The following is a 20,455-nucleotide window of genomic DNA, read 5'->3' on the forward strand; positions in this document are numbered from 1 at the left end:
ATTACTATGGACCAAAGAAGGTTGGAGACTTTTTCCAGGTCAAAGTGGACAGAACAGATAGTTGACTCATAATCCAAAATCCATCAGAGTGTCTCCTCCCCATTTTAAAGCTGGAGGCTGTGTGTCTCATACTTGAATGTGTCACTTTATTCTGACATTTTACTCTGGGAATCTATCCGGGACATCTGCCATGGAATCCATTTAAACCTCATTATTATTGTGTTTTGCATTGCCAGTGCTTCAGATCTATAGATTATAGCTGGGGTCGCATTACTACTATGTACTTTTTAGACTTCCTGTCTTCTGTTTACACATATCCTACAGTTTCTGAGAAGCTTTACTGGCTTTTCCCATGTGGAAAGTTCTGCATTTTTTAAAAAAACTGTATTTATGACTGGCTTTGAATCTCATACTGTATACCTATTTTTAATTCACATCTCTGTTCATTCAGAGTCTTTCACCCATACATACATAGCACAGATTCTCCTGGCTAAGGAGTTTCTCACAGTTCTCAAACACTCACTCAACCGTTGGTAAATCTGGCACATTGCCTCATGATGTGTGTTGTGGCTTGGTTTTCTTCAGCTTCTTTGGGTTTGCCTTGCTGTGTTTGTTTCTTACCTTTATTATCCTCACTTCTTCTCTAGTGATTTGGTCCCTGCTTTATATGCACTGAGTGTGGAATGTAGATTATCTGTGAGAAAAAGAAGTGGCGACTTGACCTTAGTCTACCCTGCATTGGAGTGAAAGCACTCCGCAAGTGCAGAATTAGGTTTCTTGCCTGCTGTTGCGTTTGTGGTAACATCCCTGAGGGCAGTTCTGGAGCATCTCCGTCATTCCCCTCTACCCCAGAAAACATAGTTGTCAATGAACTCCCTCTTCATCCAATAACACAGACCCTCCAAGTGTCCCTATTTTCCAGGGACATCCCTGATTTAGAGAAGCCACCCCAGTTTCTTATTTGGTCCCGGAATGTCCCACTTTTCCTTATGATGTCCCTATTTTCATTGGAGAAATGTTGGAGAGTATGGAGTTATCCGACCCCTGAGCTGTTTGAAGGTAATCCTGTACAGTATAGGGAAGTTTTTTTAATGTTTAATGTTTTATTATGTTTTTATATATGTTGGAAGCTGCCCAGCGTGGCTGGGGCAACCCAGTAAGATGTGTGGGGTCTAAATAATAACATTATCATTATGGAATCTTATGTTCCTATTTTCATTGGAGAAATGTTGGAAGGTATGAGAACATCTCCCACTTGAAATTATGCCAGTCAGGACATGCATGTTCAAAGGCCTCTCTCACTGTCTATCTGGTTTAACTCCCCTGAGGGCTGGAATGTGATTTTTCAGAGCAGCAGAACCCACCTAAATGCAGGGTGCTAAAAGATAAGTTGACCTTTGCAGGTGTTTGAATTGGGGCATCCAGCACATGGGAAACCTTTGCTTTGAGAGACTCAAACCAAGTCAGCTCTATGGCCATTATTCCAGGTTCTTTCACATGTGATAGGGTGAAACTACGTGGGACAATCTGCTTCTGTGCCTGCATTAGGTCCAGAAGCCACACTTGTAACTGTGTTGATGTTGATGTGGCATGACTTGTCCTGCATCAGAGTGTTTAAAGGGGAATGATGTGGCATGGGATGGCCTGGCACCAATACCGCTCCAGAAAGAGGTACCACAAGCACTCATCGGATTTGTTTGTATCAGAGACACAGGTGGCCTGTAGAGTTGTGGCAGTTCCACACCAGACATTTAAAGCCCATTCAATGGACATTTAAAGCATATTACTTCCCCCCAAAGAATCCTGGGATCTGTAGTTTAAGGTTGCTGGGAATTGTAGCTCTGTGAGAGGGAAACTACAGTTCCCAGGATTCTTTAGGGGGAAGCCATGTGTTTCCATTGAGTGTGTTTTAAATGCATGCTGTAGATCTGCCCTTGCACTAGTAAAGACTCTCCTTAGGTGGTAGTGAGGTACTAATTAAACCATACCCATCAACTGCCCCAATTAAATTGGGACATCCGATTTTGGGCGGCTGTGCTCTGAGGAAAAGATGTGAGGGTTGTGTGACTTGCGTGGGAGCACGTCCCAAAAGACGCACATCCCGCTTTTCCGTGGTGACATGTTGGAGGGTATGCTAAACCCTGGGACAGGACGCTCCAGGAAAAGTGGATTAAGTGGATTCTCCTGGGGGGGGCAATTCTCTCTCCCTTACAAATGCAAAAGTTATCTATGCAAATATTACCCTTGGCAATTCCTGCAGATATCAGGAACAGCGCAATACATTTTACTGCCTGAGGCAAAGGGCAAGATGACGCCTCCCTCATTCCATGCACAAGAGTTGAGATGGTAGCTGAATCCTGTTTTAACAGTGGTGATGGGCCAAAGGCATCCACTGCACCCAAGAGCAGTGAGCTTAAGGGGTGCATGGAAGGACATGTAAGTTAGCACACAACTGTCTGCTTCCCATCTGTCAACATTTGCCATGTGAGGCTGATGCCTTCCTTTGCCTAATGGTAGTGCCTAATGGCAGATATACTTGGAAATGGAGGGAGTTATCATCTGTGCTAGATGGATGATCTCAGTAGCACTTCTCTTCCTCAGAAGTTCTTTATCACACTTTCCCTTTCCCCATTTCTCAAAACCATGCAGTGCACAATAGGGGTTATAAAGAAGGATTGTGCTTTACAATCTAAATTCCCATCTGGTAACCATAGAAACATAGAATTGGAAGGGGCCCGAGGGTTAGGGTTGTGTAGTCCAGCTTTCTGCAATGCAATAATTGGTAATTTGTATGACGCCTTTCCATAGTTAAAACATGCTCAAGGTGGCTTACATCAAAATACGATGAACGGAAATCAAAAGTGACAACCATGCTCAGTTAAACTCATTGGTGCCATTCCTTGACCATCAGGCATATACTTGTTGTTGGGATTGCACCGTACAGAAAAAATAGGAAAGGCTAGAGAAAGTATCATCATGCATTTGAAGTGTGTGTGTGTATGTGCACTGTAGACAATAACCTATCAGCACTGCATTTTTAAGGCAAATGTAGATAAAATCAAGAGGGTTCGGATAACAAATGGTTTGAAATGTGTCTTACTTGTTTTTAGAGCTTTGTGCTATTTTTAGATATGTTCTTAGGTTAAATAAGTTGAGTATACAGTACTGAGCATCACTTGTAGATCTACAGATTCATGTTCCACCGTAGTGCGCTTTGGCGTTTCCTAAGTTCCTTTCCATGATGACCATAATCTGTTGGGCTTCTTGGATGTAGACTGAGGATCCTTCTGTTTTGCAGGCGAAGGGGCTAAGTGGTCTTTTCCATTCCACCCCCCCCCCAAATTTGCAGTAACAGCCTCAATCTCTTACACTGTCGCTTCATTATGTTGCTGAAAGGTTAGGGACCCTCCAGACTGGTGTGTTTGTGTGTTTTGCAGGTGTATTCTATAACATGTCATTGGTGCAATAATAGTGCATTTGTGGTGGGTATATATTGAATTGTCTACACATCATTCCACTTTTATTAGCTGTTCCATGATGCTTTCCCAGTGTCGCTGCTATTGCTATCTAGAGAGGCACTCTTGTGCTACAGTGCAACAAAAGCAGGACAACCCTCGCCCCTGCTTCACCCTGGAACATTACAGGGTCTTAGCATGAAGCTTGCAGGAGCAAACAGTATTGAGAGCAGGATCACATATAACTGCCCCATGAGCACAAATAACAATGAATGCCTGGTAAAAAGTACGTCTGGAGGGGGCCTTAGGATGTACTTGTGGATGCAACTCTGTGTGCATTCCTTGTGTCATTTTACACAGTCTGTGCATTTGCTCTGAAGGAAGGTGTGCACCCTCTGTTCTACATGTGCTGTATGTGCTCTGTATGTGCTGTATTTGCATCTTCTGTTGGAATTGGTGCTAATTATTGTACAGTTTTTGCTCTTTTTGTGGTTGTGGGTTCACAGCTTTCGGCTGACCTTGAATGGGAGGGTAGGGTTTTGCCTGTGCTGTCATTCTGGGATTTGGAGACACTTAACGTGTCTCCATGGCCCAGTGTAACTACGGGATCATGCCCCCATCCTCTTTCCTCACCTCTGAGCTGGGGCTACAGGGACCAGAACCTATAAGCATTGAGCTAGAGAAGGGCTTGCTGCCAGCAAGACATCTTACTGTGTTGCAGACCTTTCCGCAACTGATCGTAAGCCAAATCCCCTTTGCCTTTCTCTGGAGACTAGAGAATTTCTCTGAATCACGTTGAGCCTTGGAAAGCAATGACACTGCTTTGCAAGCCTCCCTGGCGTACAGCAAAAGGGAAATATTGGATCTCGCAAGAAAAAGAAAAGAAAAAGAAGTAAAGTGCTGACTAGTGGTGAGCTGATGAGCATGCCTGGGGCCCAAGGGTAATAGCTACTATTCTGTAAAGCTGCATTGGTTTCTCTGTGTGTGTGCACACGTGCACGCACTGTGTGGCTATTACTGCTCTCTCCTGTTGCTTCTCTCCAGTGCACTATGCTGTGAGTGATAAAAGTGATTATATTGCTGCGCTCTTTGCATTCTTTCTCTTTATCATATAGCCATCTCTGCTGCAATCTCAGTGCAAAATGATAATAAGCTAGTGCCCTAGAAGTAATATTGCACAGAGCTAGGCCCAGATTCCCAACTTGGTACGAGTCTTCGCAGGGCACAAACAACAAGCTTATAAGCAAAGAAAAAACCTTGGTTACAGCTTGTGGGCTGTTTAGAGTGAGACAAACCTTGATCCGGGGTTTGGACATAAAGCTAAAGCATGGCTTAGATCCTGGTAGTATGGCAGCAACAGAAACAGGGGAGGTGTTAGGAGGCACAAATTTCTCACTGTTGCACCTGCACATTTGCCCATTCATGCTAAGCCATACTTTGGCTTAGCATTATCTGCATGGTGCAGAGAACTGAGGAGTTTTTCACTTGATGCTGGGTCAAGTGATCATTCTTCTGCGCCAAGAAATTCTGAATTATCCAACCCATATAAATTGTGCTAATAATTTTGCATAATTTATCTATTTTGCCTAATTTATTTCTGGTTTTGTTTTCCTGGACACATGGCAACCCTGTCTTTGACTGTCCCTGTCTTGCCATAAACTCGCCAGCCAGCCCTCAGGTGTGCTGGGGACACTGCTATCCTGTTGCCAGCAGCACTGACGTTTGAACCACTGCTCAGTCCAGTCACTTTCTGAACATGGAAGTGGGTACATTATCTTGTTCTTTGGCCCAGGCAGCAAAATGGGCCAGATCTGGGAGCAAAGGTTTGGAAGCCCCACCTTCAACTACTGGAAAACTTGTTTGTTCTTCAGGCTCTAAAATTTCAGCAGGGATTACTCACACTTTCAAATGTACCTTCACAGTCATAAGGCCTAGGAACTTGTACGTGCTGACTTAAAAACAAAGTAGAAACTGAAATTCTCAGGAAACTGGATCCCATAACCTCTCTGGCTGTCTGTACTTTCTGTGCTCCTGTGAATTGCCATCTCAAACATATCTCTGTTTCACAGAGAGATAAACTTCTGGAAGCTGTTCTAAAAATGCAGTACAGCAGCAAATAAGTGGAGTAAAGGTTGATTTGGTGTACATTACTCCAACTTCTACACTTCATCAAAACCATGGGCAGGGAGCCTCAGCCTTTCAAGCCTTTGAGACTTTTCCCATCTCAAATCTGGCCCTTCTCTGCACCCTCCTCAAGTAACTTTGCCTGTCTGGAATTGGTTCTTGAGGTACTATAATGCCTCTTGCTTACATGTAAAAATCTCTCTTTTTTTGCATGGCAGAAATGAAGTCTACTGTACAAAGTTTAGAGTCAATATGTTGCTCCTCCCACTTTTGTATCTGGCCCCACCCACCATCTGGAAAGTTGCCCTTGAGGAAATGTATCCTGTCCTGGCTGAAACAGGCCCCTGCTTTGTTGCATTGCTCTGGAGCTGTTAATATTGCCTTCTTTTCCCTTTTGAAGACCTGTCACTTACAGTAGACCCTGAGGATGAATCAGGCTTCCTATATTGCACTATCAAAACCATAGCTGCCAACAAGGAACAAACCAAATTCCCTGTGGTTTAGTTTAACTTAATTCCTACTTGATTGTTGACCCAAGAAAAGCATCCATTCTGATGACGCCAGCAAAGACTTGTATGCTCAAAGGCCAGGCTAGGGACTGCTGTGGGTTCGTTGTCCTTAAAGAATTTAAACCAAAGGGAAGTCTGGGTTACAGTGATGCAACTAGCTCAGTTGCTGACATTTACTGAGAGAGAACAAAGACCCAGTGGAACTACCCAGTATGCATGTGGCTTTGACTTGGAATGGATAAAACCAGAAGGCTTTCAGGGGAGGGGGTTTTGCACCCCATTTTAGGCAAGGTTTTGCAGTCCGCAATGAAACAATTTATCTTCTAGTTAGCATGCCGAAAGATAACCTTGCTTGACAGTCCAGTCTAGGATACCAGTAGAAGCTTTTAAATTTTGCTTTACTTTGTCACTTGCTCCATACCTTCTTTTTGCCCACTATCTTAATAACATCTTCTTTAATTCATAACTGGAGCAGTGTAACTGAGCATCTGAAATGAGGCGGCCAGCTTTTGGCACATGCCAGTCTCCACAGAGGTGGAATATCTTGCATATTCCCCTTGCTCTCTTAATGGGGCTAGGTGGCATTACTAGGGTTTCCCAGAGAATAAAGGCGTCACAGCAGCATGTGTGGAGCATGAGATGTTGAGCAAATGGAAGCTTGCTTGTGCTGGTTTGGGGAGCAGCAGGGTCTACCTGGGATCATTAGGTTGCTTGCCATCTATCCTTACTGTTCCTTATTTCTAGAGATTCCTCTGTCTTCTCATCCTGAGCAGACTAGCTTGCTCTGTGCAAAAATCAGCATTTGGAAGGGCTACTATTAATATGGGGTCGGGGAGGCTTTTTCCATTTAGCAAATGTGGGAGAGATGGCTCTGAGTGGCTGGAGAAGATTTTGAAGGTAGCACTTGAACAGCATTGATTTCTTCCCACACCCATCAAGGAACTGGGAGAAAGAGCGTCAGCTTTAGATAAAAGCAGGTTGCTTGTCTGGAACGGCTCCTGATCTAGAAGCTTTGGTGGCTCTGGGATACTTGGGCTGCTTCTCTGTCTATGTGCAAGATGTATGCCATTCCCCTGCCCTCTTGGATCACTTCCAGCCTTCAGTGCTACCATTGCATCTTCCTGAGCTGGATAATAGAACAAGCACATCTCTTTACTCTTGCCTCTGGTTTGAGGAGAGGCTTGATAGGTTAGCCCAAAAGTCATGTGTTTGACTGAAAGTCAGGAGGGAGATAATAGATTACTCTAATGCATTGTACGTAGGCCTGCTTTTGAAGGTTATTTGGAAGCACCAGTTAATGTAAAATGTAGTTGCTATGGTGCTAAATGGGACTGTCTGTTGGGGACACAGGCAGCAGTGGGAGGCAGTGATGGCCACCAACTTGGATGGCTTTAAAGGTGGATTAGACATATTCGTGGAGGACTAGGCTTATCAATAGCTTCTAGCCCTGATGGCTGAGTTCTTTCTCCATTGTCAGAGGCAGTATGGCTCTGAATGCCAGTTGCTGGGGGTCACAGGTGAGCAGAGTGCTGTTGCGCTCATGTCCTGCTTGCACGCTTCTCATGGGCATATGGTTGGCCAGTAGGAGAACAGGATGCTGGACTAGATGGGCCATTCACCTGATTCAGCATGTTCTTATTGCGTTTTTATGGCACATTTCATAAGATGCTGCATTATACGGAGAAAGATTATTGGTACGCCTAGCTCAGAGTTACCTGCACTGACTAGGAGCGGCTCTGCAGGATTTCAGAGAGGGGTCTCTCCCAGCCATACCTGGGGATGTAGGGGATTGAAGTTGGGATCTTTTGGATGCAAAGCAGATGCTCTACCCCTGAGCTACAGCCCTTCCCCATCTTCCTGGTGCTTTAACATTTGAACTAATCTGTTTCCAAGCACAATTCAACGTGCTGAGGCTTACCTTAAGTCAGGGCAGTGTAACTTTTCATACCAAGCGGGCCACAAAAGTACTTTGACACAGAACCCATGGGCCACACACTGCCCTTCGCTTTCCTTTGGAGGGGGAGTGAAGCCAAAAATTGATGCTAGAGCCTTCCCACCTGCTTCCCAAAGCTGGGAAAGTGCTCCTTAGGCCTTGGAAAGGAGGCTGGAGCACCCTGTCAGAGCCCTCAAGCCTTCTTCCCAAAGCCCAGTTTTGGAAAGGCAACAAGAGGGCGGTGCAGGAGGTGGGGTGGAAAATGGAAAATGTTGTCGAGGGCCACCAAAAAGGCCCTGGCCTGCATGTTGGACCGCCCTGCCTTAAGCCCTCCATGGCAGGGAACTTTGGTCATATTCCCTTGAACTTGGTCATATTCCCTTGAACTGTGGGCATTGCTGAGGCTGTCCATCAGGTGCCCTTGGGGTCTGAAGTGATGCCTTTATCAAATGACTTTTGGTACCTACTTTTGATTACTTTTTTGGTACCAGACAAAGACCTCTTTGTTTTCCTAGCTTTTTGACTTTTGTTATTGCTTTATGCTGCTGGTTTGATTTTTGTTGTTGTTTCATCTCTCTCTCTCTTTAAATACTGTGTTTGTTTGTTTTTAATTGTTTTTGTGAACTACTCAGGAAATATTTATACAGAAGGGCGTCTTATAAATTCTTAAGTTAAATAAGATGAAAAATGGAGAATTCCGCTACTAGAACCACAATCTGTACTTGCTGAAACAGACATATTTGAAACTTCTACAAATAGCTTCTTAAACAGCCTGCACCCATGACCTATGTTGTCAAAGGCACACATTTCTCTTGCAAGAGAGGAGTTCAGTGCTAAGTTGTTAAACCTCCCAGCTCTTTAAAGCACAAATCTCCATTTGCTTGTAGGGCTGCAAGGGGAAGACAGCACATAGGATTCCTTTTCCTTGATCTTCTCTTTGGGATTCATGAACATAAATACATACAAACACACACTCTTCATTCCTTTTCCCTGATCTCTGGCTTGGCCGAACTGCCGGGTGCTTGGCTTAGAAAGTGCAAAGCAGCAGTTCCCTTCTACAAAGCCACACTGTTCAGAACAAAAATCTTCCTTCTACGAGGTTGCATTTTTTGCCAGTGATTCAGCAGCACGTGAGTGGAAAAGCCTGGAGCCGTAACTATTAGCCAGGCCTAAAGACTCTCAGCTGCTGTCACACAATCGTCTGGGCCAGGCCAAAAGCATCCAAGCCAGGCCACAGCCAGTTTGCAGCAAACGGAACTCCAAGCGGGCTCTGAAACTGAGCCTGATGATGGATGCACCATATGTGCAATGATGGGAGAGGGCCCTGCGGACAGAGATGTGTCCTCCACTTTCCTGAAATGCTTGAAACTCCTAACTAGGATTAATGCTGAAGGAAACAGTGAAAATCATAGACCTGGAGCTGACTTGCTTCGGCCCAGCATTTCACACTGAGAGCCTGCCACGTTTGCATGTCTTAAGAACCCAGGCTTTCCAGCTTATTGTGGTTTATTGTGAACAAGCGACTCTTCCTGGCTCGAGTGGCACAAACAAACCAAGAAATGTTGGCTTCCCATTACATCCAAACAAGGAATCGTGGTTTGTTGCTCCCTGACAAGTAACAATAGCTAACCAGCCTTCTGCCATGGTTTGTTGTTGGCTTGCTATTTAGAAATTATATAACTGCACAACTGCCTGCATCCCACCATTTAAGAGTTAACACATGTCCAGTGCCATCTTCCTAGTAGTTTAGAGGCAAAGGCAAACAAGTACCATCCATCTTGCTCGTGACTACCTTTAACGTGCCTTCCTTCATTTTTCTGTTCTCTGAATGTAGCTGGTTGTTTCAAGCATCAGTAGAGTTGAAAAGGACCCTGTGGGTAGTTGATTCCAGGGGTGGCCAATGGACTGCCCACAAGCTGCATCTGAACCACAAAGCAATTGCAGCTAGACTTCAAAGGCCTTACTAAATTTTATTCAGATTGGGTGCGTGTGTTGTTGTTTTTAAAGTGTTCACAGTTTTTTGGTGAGGTTGCACTTTAAAATTGTTTTCAGAAGCTGTGAGCAAGAAAAAGACTCCACTGGTTTGTGTTTTGCATGCTATGCCCCTGCTGATAACCTAAACTGAGATTATCCAGTTACTTACAGTGACTGAGCAAGCCACACCTTGCCCGGCATGTCATCCCAAAATGTCCCTAACCCTTTTATATTTTACACGACACCATTCTGAACAATGTCGGATTCAGAAGCAGCTGGCTGCAATGGCCAGAGCAGACAACAGCTTCTTAAAGCTAATGCCTCCCTCTCTCCCCGCCATTGTGTCCATCTTGTTTTCTCTCTGGAGTTGTGAAAGAGTGGGAACATCAGACCCAAACATGAGCTATCCATCTCTGGGCTGGATTACTGTAGGCAAGATAACTAGCTCAAGGGGATTTGACACATTTCAGCACTTGCAAGCCTCTGCTACTTGTGTTGGGCCATCTTTCCTGTGAAGCTTTTCTTTGGGAAAGCAGATCACAGATGAAGCGGCGCTCTATCCAGCAGAAAGTGAGGTCTATACATGGGGAGTGGGCCCTGGGTCACATGACCTAGCTAGACATGGCTTTGAACAGGTGGAAGTCTCTACTTGCCGCTCCCGACCTACAGAGCACCTTTGGGGGGGGGGCAACTTACACCAGTGTGAATTCTGCTGGCTGAAGTTCTGCTGGATAAGCCCTGGATGAGCCAGGGCGAGGGGCTTAGGCTGGCGTGTCTCCAGCTCAGCAGGGGGTGGGTGAGGACTCAGTGGTCGAGCACATGGTTTTTACACACAGGGTCCCAAGTTCCACTCCCTGCAACCTCCAGTTAAATTATCTTGGGCAGTACTGCTGGAAACGACCCTGTTTCAGACCTTGCAGAGTGTCTCTACCAGTGAGAGTAGACGGTATTTAGCATGGATGGCCCAACAGCCTGACTTGAGGATTGGAAACCTTTTGTAGAATATCTAAATGTTGTAAACATGTAAAAACGCAAGTAGGATTTGATTGAAGAACAGCAATAAAACATGTATCTGGAAGCAAGAGAAAAGGATAGGGTACAGAGTATTTATAATGTGCAGCAATATTAGAAAACATGGGGAAACCATGGAGGGGTAGAGGGTAGGTCAAATGATAAATGACTATTAATTTGAAAGTATGCATTGTCTATTAAGTTTGTAAACTTTTGAAACTTATAAATAATTAACAACAACCACCAGCCTGACTCTCCATAAGGCAGCTTTATATGAGGAATCTGCCAGCCAGCAGGATGTTGAGTCAGGTTTGCATATGAGGAAAGAATGATACGGTCTCTCTCAACACAGAGAAGCTGTGTCCAGTAAAAACAATGAGGAGTCCTGTGGCAAGACAAAGACTAACAAATGCATGCCTCTGATAAAGCACGATGTGGCTCCTGGAAGCTTTGTGCGGCAATAAATGTGCCTCCTTTTTTCTGCTGCCCGCTACAGACTAACATGGCTGCCCCTCTGGAATTCATACTCAATTACGCTGATTGGCAACATGTGTATGGCATTCCAGAGTTTACTGATGGAATGTGTTGCTCTAAGATGTTCTGAGTAGGCCTGGGCGGTGTATCAATTTGATACATGGCCCAGGAACAGCTTGATGGCCAGAGTTTGATGGCGCCTTCACCTGGTGGTATATTGCCGGTGGGGCAATATTACCGTCTCCACTGCCTCCTTCCTCCCTGAGCTGGGCGCTGGCGATGTCCAGAGCAGAGATGGTTGCACCCCACTGCCTCTAGGGTCCGGGGCCAATGCAGCTTGTTCCGCCCTACATTTTTCAACATCGTGATGTATTGCAATGTTGGGCTGGTGATATATCACAATGTTGAAAAGCCGATATCGCATAGCCCTGGTTCTGAGGACCTGCTGGTGCCACTCAGGACTGCTGGAAACAGGGTTTCCCTCCCCCTGAGAGCTACAATCATTCATGGTTCAATTTTCAGTCAGGGGTAGGGCCGTGGCTCAGTGGTAGAGCAACTTCAGTGCATGCAGAAGGCCCCAGGTTCAATCCCAGGCAGGTAGGGGAGGGAGGGACCCCGGTCTGAAACCTCGGAGAGCTGCTACCAGTTAGTGTAGAGTAGACAGTACTGTGGTAGATTGACAATGACCTGGTTCAATATAAAGCAGCTTCCTATGTTCCTAATGTCTAAGCTGTTGTTGTTGTTGTTGTTGTTGTTGTTGTTGTTGTTGTTGTTGTTGTTGTTTTAAAAGTAAATTTCTAGCCCTCATAATTGCAGAGAGAATAATGAAAGTGGGAGGGCTGGGTTGCACAGTCTAGACCTAGGCCTACAACTCCCATGATCCCTAGCTAAGAGGACCAGTGGTCAGGGATGATGGGAATTGTAGTCCAAAACATCTGGAGGGCCGAAGTTTGGGGATGCCTGGTCCAGACCAAGTCATACAACAACTTAAGCACGAGAACATCCAAGGCATTAAAGGACCTATAGGCTGCTTTGCCTGCTTGCTTCCAGTTTCCTCTGCGGCACAGAAACAAGGCAAAAAAATTTATTTACCAAGCAACCCGGTTACTGTACTAATAGATATACAGCATATGTCATATACAGTACATTGTATTGGGACGACTGCTGCCACCTGTGGGTTGGTTTGCTTATGTTTTCTAAGGGCACAAAGTGCTCTGTGCGCACTTAGGTGTGGTATACCCAATTAGTTCCTGCTATCTGCTGGTGGCGCAGTTGTCTTATTTATTTATTTATTTAAAAAATATTTCTGTGGCGCTGTATCATCAAAAATATATCACAGTGGTTTGCAGCAATATAAAAACGAAACCAAACAATAAAATCATAAGAAGTTAAAAACAAGTGAAAAGCAAAAATAAATTAAAAGCAAACACCACTAGACCATTGTGGGGAGTGTGCTCTTCAGTGTGTGGTGGTTCTGTTGGAGGCGAAAGTGTGGGCGATCATGCCTTCAGGCAAGGATTTGGTTTGACCTTTAATCATCATTTTTGTTTTCCCTGGTGATGTATTAAAGTTTAAGTTTATAGTGCTTGCTTGCTTGGAGCGTAAAGTTTTGTACCAGTGTCTTTAATGAACAAATAGTGTTGGATGGGAGAGAGGTAATGTGACCCAGAGCTCTCTCATTGAGGTACACTAGCTGAAATATTTGCACTGACAGAATGTTGGCCTTAGCACAATCTTGAATTCCTCCCTTAGTATTTCTCTAATTTTGAACTTTTTTCGGGCATTGTGCCTGGCACCATAGTGCACAATGTTGCCAAAAAACAGTTACCACAAACAGTCTGCTCTCTGTGAATGAACAACTGTCCAGCGTAATATGTTACCCAGACATCAACGAATCTTTCTACATGCCAAAGCCATGTTGATCATGTACCTCTAATACCATTTCTCTTTGTGGACCTCCCTGGACATATCTGAACAGTTTTGGTTGATGCAACATTTAGGTTAGGATTCATTCAAACCAGTTCATTTATCTATGGTAACAAATTGATTACCATATTGCTTTTGCAGGCTATTTGCAAAATTGCTTTCGTGACAAGCTTTTTATCCAAGACACAAGGTTCTATCCCTGCCTCTCTTCGGCCAATAAATCACTCAGCATCTTGCACACAGATTGCCTTTGCCCTATACCACATGCCTCTGCTGTGCCTTTTGCAAATAAAAATAAGCTTATTAACTTTCACTTTAAAGGCTTTTTCTTAAAATGCTTGTTGAAATTGAAAGATCTTGGGCCAAGTGCTTGAAGTTCAACAGGGTGGGGTTGGACACTGTTTCAGTGCTAAGAATTTCATCCTCCCATTATCTCTCTCAATAAGGCTGTGTATACACTATATATTTAAGGCTCATGGCTTCCCCCTAAAGATTTCTGGGAATGGTAGTTTACTCTTCAAAGAGCTGCAATTCCCAGTAACCCTTAAAAATCCACAGCTCCCAAGGTTCTTTGGGGGAAATAATGTGCTTCCATTGTGCTTTAAATGTATGGTGTGTACATAGCTCTGCATGTGTGGGTTTCAAGCTGAGTGGACTTCAGTGACAGGGGGACAGGAAGGCAAGGCAGGGAAGATTCTGACTCCTGGCTTCGCTGCCAAGGTGGGTGACAGTGTGGTTAGGGCTTTTATTTCATTTGGCATTTTTGTAAATCCACAACTTTGAGATTTGCTCAACAACTTTTGGGTTTTCTTTTTAAAAGCTCAACAATTTCAGTGGTTTCTTTAAAAAACACCAACCCTCAATAATTTTGGGGTCTTCCTAAAAAAAAAAGCTCAAGGATACGAAGGGATACATTTTTTAAAAATCCCAATTATTTCCCTCCAGCAGCCTATTTTGAAGATTAAACTACCTGAAGATGAAGTAGAGGCCAAACGTGAAATATTTTTGATTTGGGTGAAGTTTCTGTGTGTGAAATTGGGCTTTCACTTTGGATTACTTCCACCTAGGTGAGGTTCCGAATTTTAATGGCAAATACATTCAACAAGAGAAGGCTATTAGTCTCCACACTTGATAACAACCAATATCCCTACAGGAACATGTTTCAGTTGCAATTTCAGTCAACCCTGTCTTGGAGACTATTGCAGATCTGTGACCTTTTGTTCTGAAATAAATACAGCAAGGAGGCATTTTCAGCCTCTTCCTATAATCAAAGAACCGCAGAGAATAATCAGGGGATGGCAGTATATTGTTTGCAGCAGAGATGTCTCCAGGGATTAACATCTTCAGGCTTTACCTGCTGCTGCTGCTGCTGAGTGTGGCAAAGGGTGGTGAGTGAGATTCTCTGTTGCTAGGATTCTAGTAAGCCTTGGAACGACTGGACCCAGTACTGGTGTGGCATTTGTCTACCAATTTCCTCCGTGTCTTTATGTTTCAGTGATCAGAGCAAAGGCTGTCTCTGAAAAAGAGGTGGACTCCGGTAATGACATCTATGGAAACCCCATCAAACGCATCCAGTATGAAATCAAGCAGATAAAGGTAATGAACAGTATATCGGAATCCTAATTATATGGACCATAACTTAAAAGAAATAATGTCTACACACACACACACACACACACACACACACACACACACGCAAGTAACTTCCAAACCCATTGACTTGCTGCTGTTCTAGCTAGGATAATGCAGCTGTTTTGCTAAAAGATGAAATGGTGCCAGAAAAGGCTTTGGAAGCTTATAGTTACCACAATCCTCCAAAGTAGTTCTCAATATCTTAAGACATTTTTATGATGGTGTCTTTCCAACCCCGGGTTCTCAAGTGCCTCACTCTGGCCCAACAGAACTGACTGAAGAAAGGGGGGAACTCCTCTAGTTCAGGCTATTTTATGGGTTAAAAACACCCCATAGTTTGTTATGAGTGCTGGGAATTATAGTTTTTTCAAGGAGAAGACTACAGTTCCCAGGATTTGTTGGGTGGAGTGGGGGGGAATGTGCTTTAAATGTATGGTGTGCAGGCAGCCTTATGCTTAAGGACACCATAGGCATGGGATCTAAACCTCCTTCCTGTCCCTAGTGAGGGGTGGCTTAGAAGTCATATTAAAGTGAATGGTGAGGGACAAGGTACATCAGAGGGAGATACCAAGTGGTTGAGAGGGCAAGAACCATGACAGGTTGCTTGTAGAGGAAAAACAGCAGCACTTCCTATATTTCTGCATATACTTCTGTGGGAAAAGCAGAGGCAATGCCATTGGAAATAGGCCTGTTCGGGGCTGAGTAGAAGGGGAAATGGCTCAAAGAGTCTCCAGAGCAAATGCACGTCACCACTTTCAGCCCTAGAGAATGCTGGGATACTTGGGCATCCTGGGCCATGGTCTTCCTCGTGAATTGGGTCAGTGCCTCCTGCTTACCTTTGAGGAAAGCCAGCTTCTGAGTTCCTCTAGTACAGCTGTACATTCTTCTGTTCTTTCAGGGCAAGCATTTTGCTGGAGGGAGAGGAGTGGTGGAGCGAAGGAAACATTTTGTAGTTTCTCTTTCTTTTATGAATGTCACCGCACTTTTACTGATCTTGCATACAGTATATGAATAATAATAACAAACAGCAGAATCCCTTCCACCCTCCCTCCCACTCCCTAGAAAAGAATATACCTATACCAACGTGGGATTCTATGCCATGAACAATAGGTGGTCTGAAGCCATGAGTGCACTTGTTTTTGAACTTGTACATCTCCCTGAGAGTCTTGTTACTGAAGGGTGGATTGAGTTTGTCAAAATAAATAATTCAATAGGTCCATGTGTAGCTTCTCCTGCTTGAGAGTGCCTTGTATGCTCGTTTACACCAAAGCTGGCCTTGCTGTATTCTGCCCATGGCTTCACCCAGCTTCTTCCCCTTCCAGATGTTTAAAGGGCCCGACCAGGACATTGAATTCATCTACACGGCTCCTTCTTCGGCTGTCTGTGGAGTGACGCTGGATGTTACTGGCAAGAAAGAGTATCTCATTGCAGGTAAGGAATATCTCTTGCTGAGAATTATTGTCCCCAAAAAGGCAAGGAAAAGGAGGGCTGTAATGCTTTTTAAAAACACTTTATACATGCCATTTGGAGCTGGAGGAAAGTTAAATAGGGATTGAATGGGATATCATGGTGTTAGGTTGGATGTTCAAATCCTTGCTCTAGTTAGGAAGTTCAATGGGTAAGGACTTGAGCAAGTCACTGTTGCTCAGCCTACACTACTTCACAGGGGATTTGGTTGTAAAGCTAAAACACAGCTCTTTGGAGGAAGGGGACAAATATGTAATCAGCTTCCTTGGGATGTAATCAGACTGTGTCCTGTTCTTGCTACTAGTCATGAGGATTAAATGCACTCCTAACTACAGAATGCAATCTGCCCTCCATTGTGCAAGAAGGGTTTGTGGCATATTGCAAACTGCCCTATAGTCAGTATTGTGCAGCTGAGACGGCTTTCCCTTTAAATGATCTTTGTGTGTAGAGCTTTGCACAGCACCAGCTCCTGGTGTTCCCTTGAAAGGGTATCTGTTCTTGTCTGGACATGAGCAAAGCAGACCCATTGGTCTAACTCAGCATGTCAGTTCTCCTGTTATGATAGGAACGTGCTTTGTTTGAATGAGATACACACACACACACTCCTTCCCTGCACCCCATGCACACTTGTTTGTGTTTGTTCAAGATAAGACACTTGATAGGGTGGTGTGCTTGATGAGGGGTGTGTGTGTGTAACCATAGGACAACCATGCCCCAACTAAAACCACTTTGCTCTTCCAGGAAAATCTGAAGGCAACGGCAAGATGCACATCACACTGTGTGACTTCATCATTCCTTGGGACTCCCTCAGTGCTACCCAGAAGAAGAGTCTAAACCAGCGGTACCAAATGGGCTGCGAGTGCAAGGTAATAAACCAAATAATGAGACCATTTCAGCTTGTTGTCTTCCTACTAATCTGTATGCATGAGCCTACTCAGGAGAAGCGTTTTGCTTTAGCTGCAGTGATGGCAAATCACACAAGCCAATTGTGTCTTTTATCTCTGCAGATCTCCCGATGCCCTTCCATCCCCTGCTATGTCTCTGCTCAGGACGAGTGCCTGTGGACTGACTGGGTGACAGAGAAGAACATCAACGGGCGGCAGGCAAAGCACTTTGCCTGCATCAAGCGGAGCGATGGTTCGTGCGCGTGGTACCGTGGAGTGGCCCCACCCAAGAAAGAGTTTCTTGACATTGAGGACCCTTGAGTCCCCAAAGCCATGGCAGTCCAGTAGCCAATAGCAACAAAGCCGGCAAGATATTAGACTGGTCCACCTTTGACATCACTTCCTGGAAACAGCATGAAAATAAGGTCTCCTGGGCGGGCACAACAGTGGTGGAGGGAGGGGCTAAGGAAAGGGATGTCTAGGCCACTCATATATTGCTTAATCTGTTTCTTCTCCTGTGTAAAGTGCCATGGGGTGGTTTCTTGCCTTTGGGATTGCGTATGCCAATATGCCAAGGCACAGTGGAGGAAACCAAAGTTTACAATATGAGTGGCCAAAAGGTGTTGCCTCTGATTCTGTGTAGCAGGCCTACCAGGTTCTTATTGCCTTGAGAGGGTGCATCCCTTGTTGAGGGGATATCTCCTGCTCCCTCTGTTCCCCCACCCCCCACTGGCTTCTGCCTGTGTAAAAACCCACCTTTTCCTCCATATGCATCACAAAATTAAATCCCTCCATACTCAGTGCTTTGAAGTCGTTCCTTTCTCTTTGCCACATTTGTACACGTGAGGTACAAGTACGTCCCATAAAAACAGCAGCAACACCCCACACACACAGGAACATGGTGACTTTGTCACAAGTCACGATATCCTCTTCTACAGGTGAAGAAAGTTACTTTACCTTACCAGTGACAAAACAGCCTGTTAAGAATGAGCCACCAGGGGGCAGAGGGACAATCTCTGCTTTTAGAGGCAATGTTTTCGGGGCTAATGGGGGGCAGTGTCACAAAATTATTTAAATGGATAATAAGCCCTGCCTATGTGCGCATAAGAGATGCGTGCAGATTCTGGGTCTCAGCTATTACATTTCAGCCAAGGAACATTTGTCAGGGGATTTGGGTTAGTCCATCAAGCCTGCTTGAACCATATGTATGCATCACCCACTTCCTATTGCATGCTTGTGCCATTGATGAAAATCTGGTGCCAAAACCGCGGAAAGACTTGCTGCTCACACTAAGCGTTCAGTATTACATGGACCAAAGGAGTCCTCCTTTTTGAAATTTCTTGCTATGCAGAGTAATGATTTTTAGCATGGCCAAGATGGCTCCAAGTCCTGCCCTATATATAATTTGACGCTTGCGGCAAGCAAGAGTTCTCCAGAAGGCAAGAGTTTTGTGTCTCCCCTCCCAAATATGTGACCGCAAGAGCCGGTGTCAAGGTATACCCCTTATAAACTGTGAGTATGAATGCTCCTTTGGAGTAATAAACCAGACCTTGGCTGCCTGCAAAAGGATCCTATCACTCACCTCTGCCTTCAGCCCCCTTTTCCTTCTGAGCCAGTTCTCTTTCCTTGCTGTGCTCCCCGCCCCCTGCCCCCCCCCCCCGATCTCTGCTGCTTTCCCACCCCACAATACCTTAAAATTGATTTGGAGGGTGTCCAGAAGTTCCCCCAGCCAGACCTGCCCCCTTTGGCCTTTTCATGCTGTTCATCAAGGTTAAGTTTTAAAGATGTCATATTGGACCAGTCTGTTTGATTTCAATATATTTTAAAAAAAAGAAAAAGGAAAAAAAATCTGTTCAGTCCAATATAAGACTCCTGTTTTGCTTCCTGTATGGTTATATCCTATGTGACATTTACCTCTCTCTCTCTTTTCTTCTCACTGCTGATCCTGTCCTTGATTTTAATGTTTTCCATTTGTTTTGGCAATCAGTTGTATCATTCCTCTATTATTATTATTATTATTATTATTTTATTTTTTAATTCCTTGTTAGCTGTTAGATTTGCACTTATTATTTTTAAAGGGGTTCTGCATTGGAGGGAAGAATTGTCAAAATGTACGGAGGGTGGAGTCCCTCCCATTATTTCTGAGTGCCAGTGGGCGCAGGTGGGGGTGTGTGGGTGTGGGTGTTAGCAATCCTTCTTCTGTCTTCTTCCTGATGCCTCTGCAGCATGCACAGGTCTTCTCTAGAGGTCGGAGGCTGGCTGTGACACGTGACTGCTGCTTGCTAGACAAACTGCAGTTGCGTGACTGCCGTACCAAAACATAATAAGTTTGCCGTTCTAGTAGCAGCGTGGAAAGCAACTGTTCTGAAAGGACCTGTTTTGTGGGAAAGCAGTTATCAAAGGCTCTTCAATTGGCTTAATTTATCGCTGTGGGATTTAATGCCACATGGAAACTTCCCTGATAAGAAAGATAAGATGCACACACAGAAACAATCCAATGCCCCCTCATGTCAGCAACTCAAAATATTTAAAAAAAGGTTTACATTATTTTCAAATCTTTGCTTAGTAAGTATGAAAAAAAAGAATAAGTATCTAACTTGCTGCCATAATTTAAAGCTTATTGGGGAGTAGGGCCGGGATGATGTTTGGTGGGTAGAGTAATATTGGGGGTGGGGGTGGGGGAAAAATCTTTTTTGTTGTTGTTGTTGGATTCTGAAAGCTGAGATTTTCTTGTGCTGGGAACACATGAAAATTGTTGAATAGACAAGCAGACTGTGCATGTCTCTGATGCTTTGTATAATTCATACGTGGACATTTGAGTCTTCGGACAATAAACAGTATTATCAAATAAACCGGGAACAGTCTCTCCTTGTCTGGAGCACACTTTGCATCTGTGGAGGTGCAGACATTAGAAGGGAGCTGCTCAGCCTCTGTGAACCGCTTCACAAGAGTCACCTTGATGGAGGTAGGCGGAGAGTCCCAGGTTTCCTCCAGGCTGTGCTCTCCACTCTCCCTCTTCCCATGCCCCCTGGCACAAACTGGTCTCTAGTTCCTAATAAGATAAAT

General features: G+C 44.6%; 1 protein-coding gene across 1 annotated transcript in view; it reads left to right on the forward strand.

The window, feature by feature from the left end:
- TIMP2 (TIMP metallopeptidase inhibitor 2) overlaps positions 1-20,241 on the forward strand; it is a 29,623-nt gene extending 9,382 nt beyond the window's left edge. The window contains exons 2-5 of the mRNA XM_035104202.3: positions 14,902-15,002; positions 16,361-16,469; positions 17,247-17,371; positions 17,513-20,241. Coding sequence (XP_034960093.1) covers positions 14,902-15,002; positions 16,361-16,469; positions 17,247-17,371; positions 17,513-17,710 — 533 coding nt within the window. The 3' untranslated portion in view covers positions 17,711-20,241. The remainder of the gene's footprint in view (positions 1-14,901; positions 15,003-16,360; positions 16,470-17,246; positions 17,372-17,512) is intronic.
- The last annotated feature ends 214 nt before the right edge of the window (positions 20,242-20,455 follow it).

The sequence above is a fragment of the Zootoca vivipara genome, chromosome 2, assembly GCF_965207765.1.
Source record: "Zootoca vivipara chromosome 2, rZooViv2.hap1.1, whole genome shotgun sequence".
Classification (NCBI taxonomy): Eukaryota; Metazoa; Chordata; class Lepidosauria; order Squamata; family Lacertidae; genus Zootoca; species Zootoca vivipara.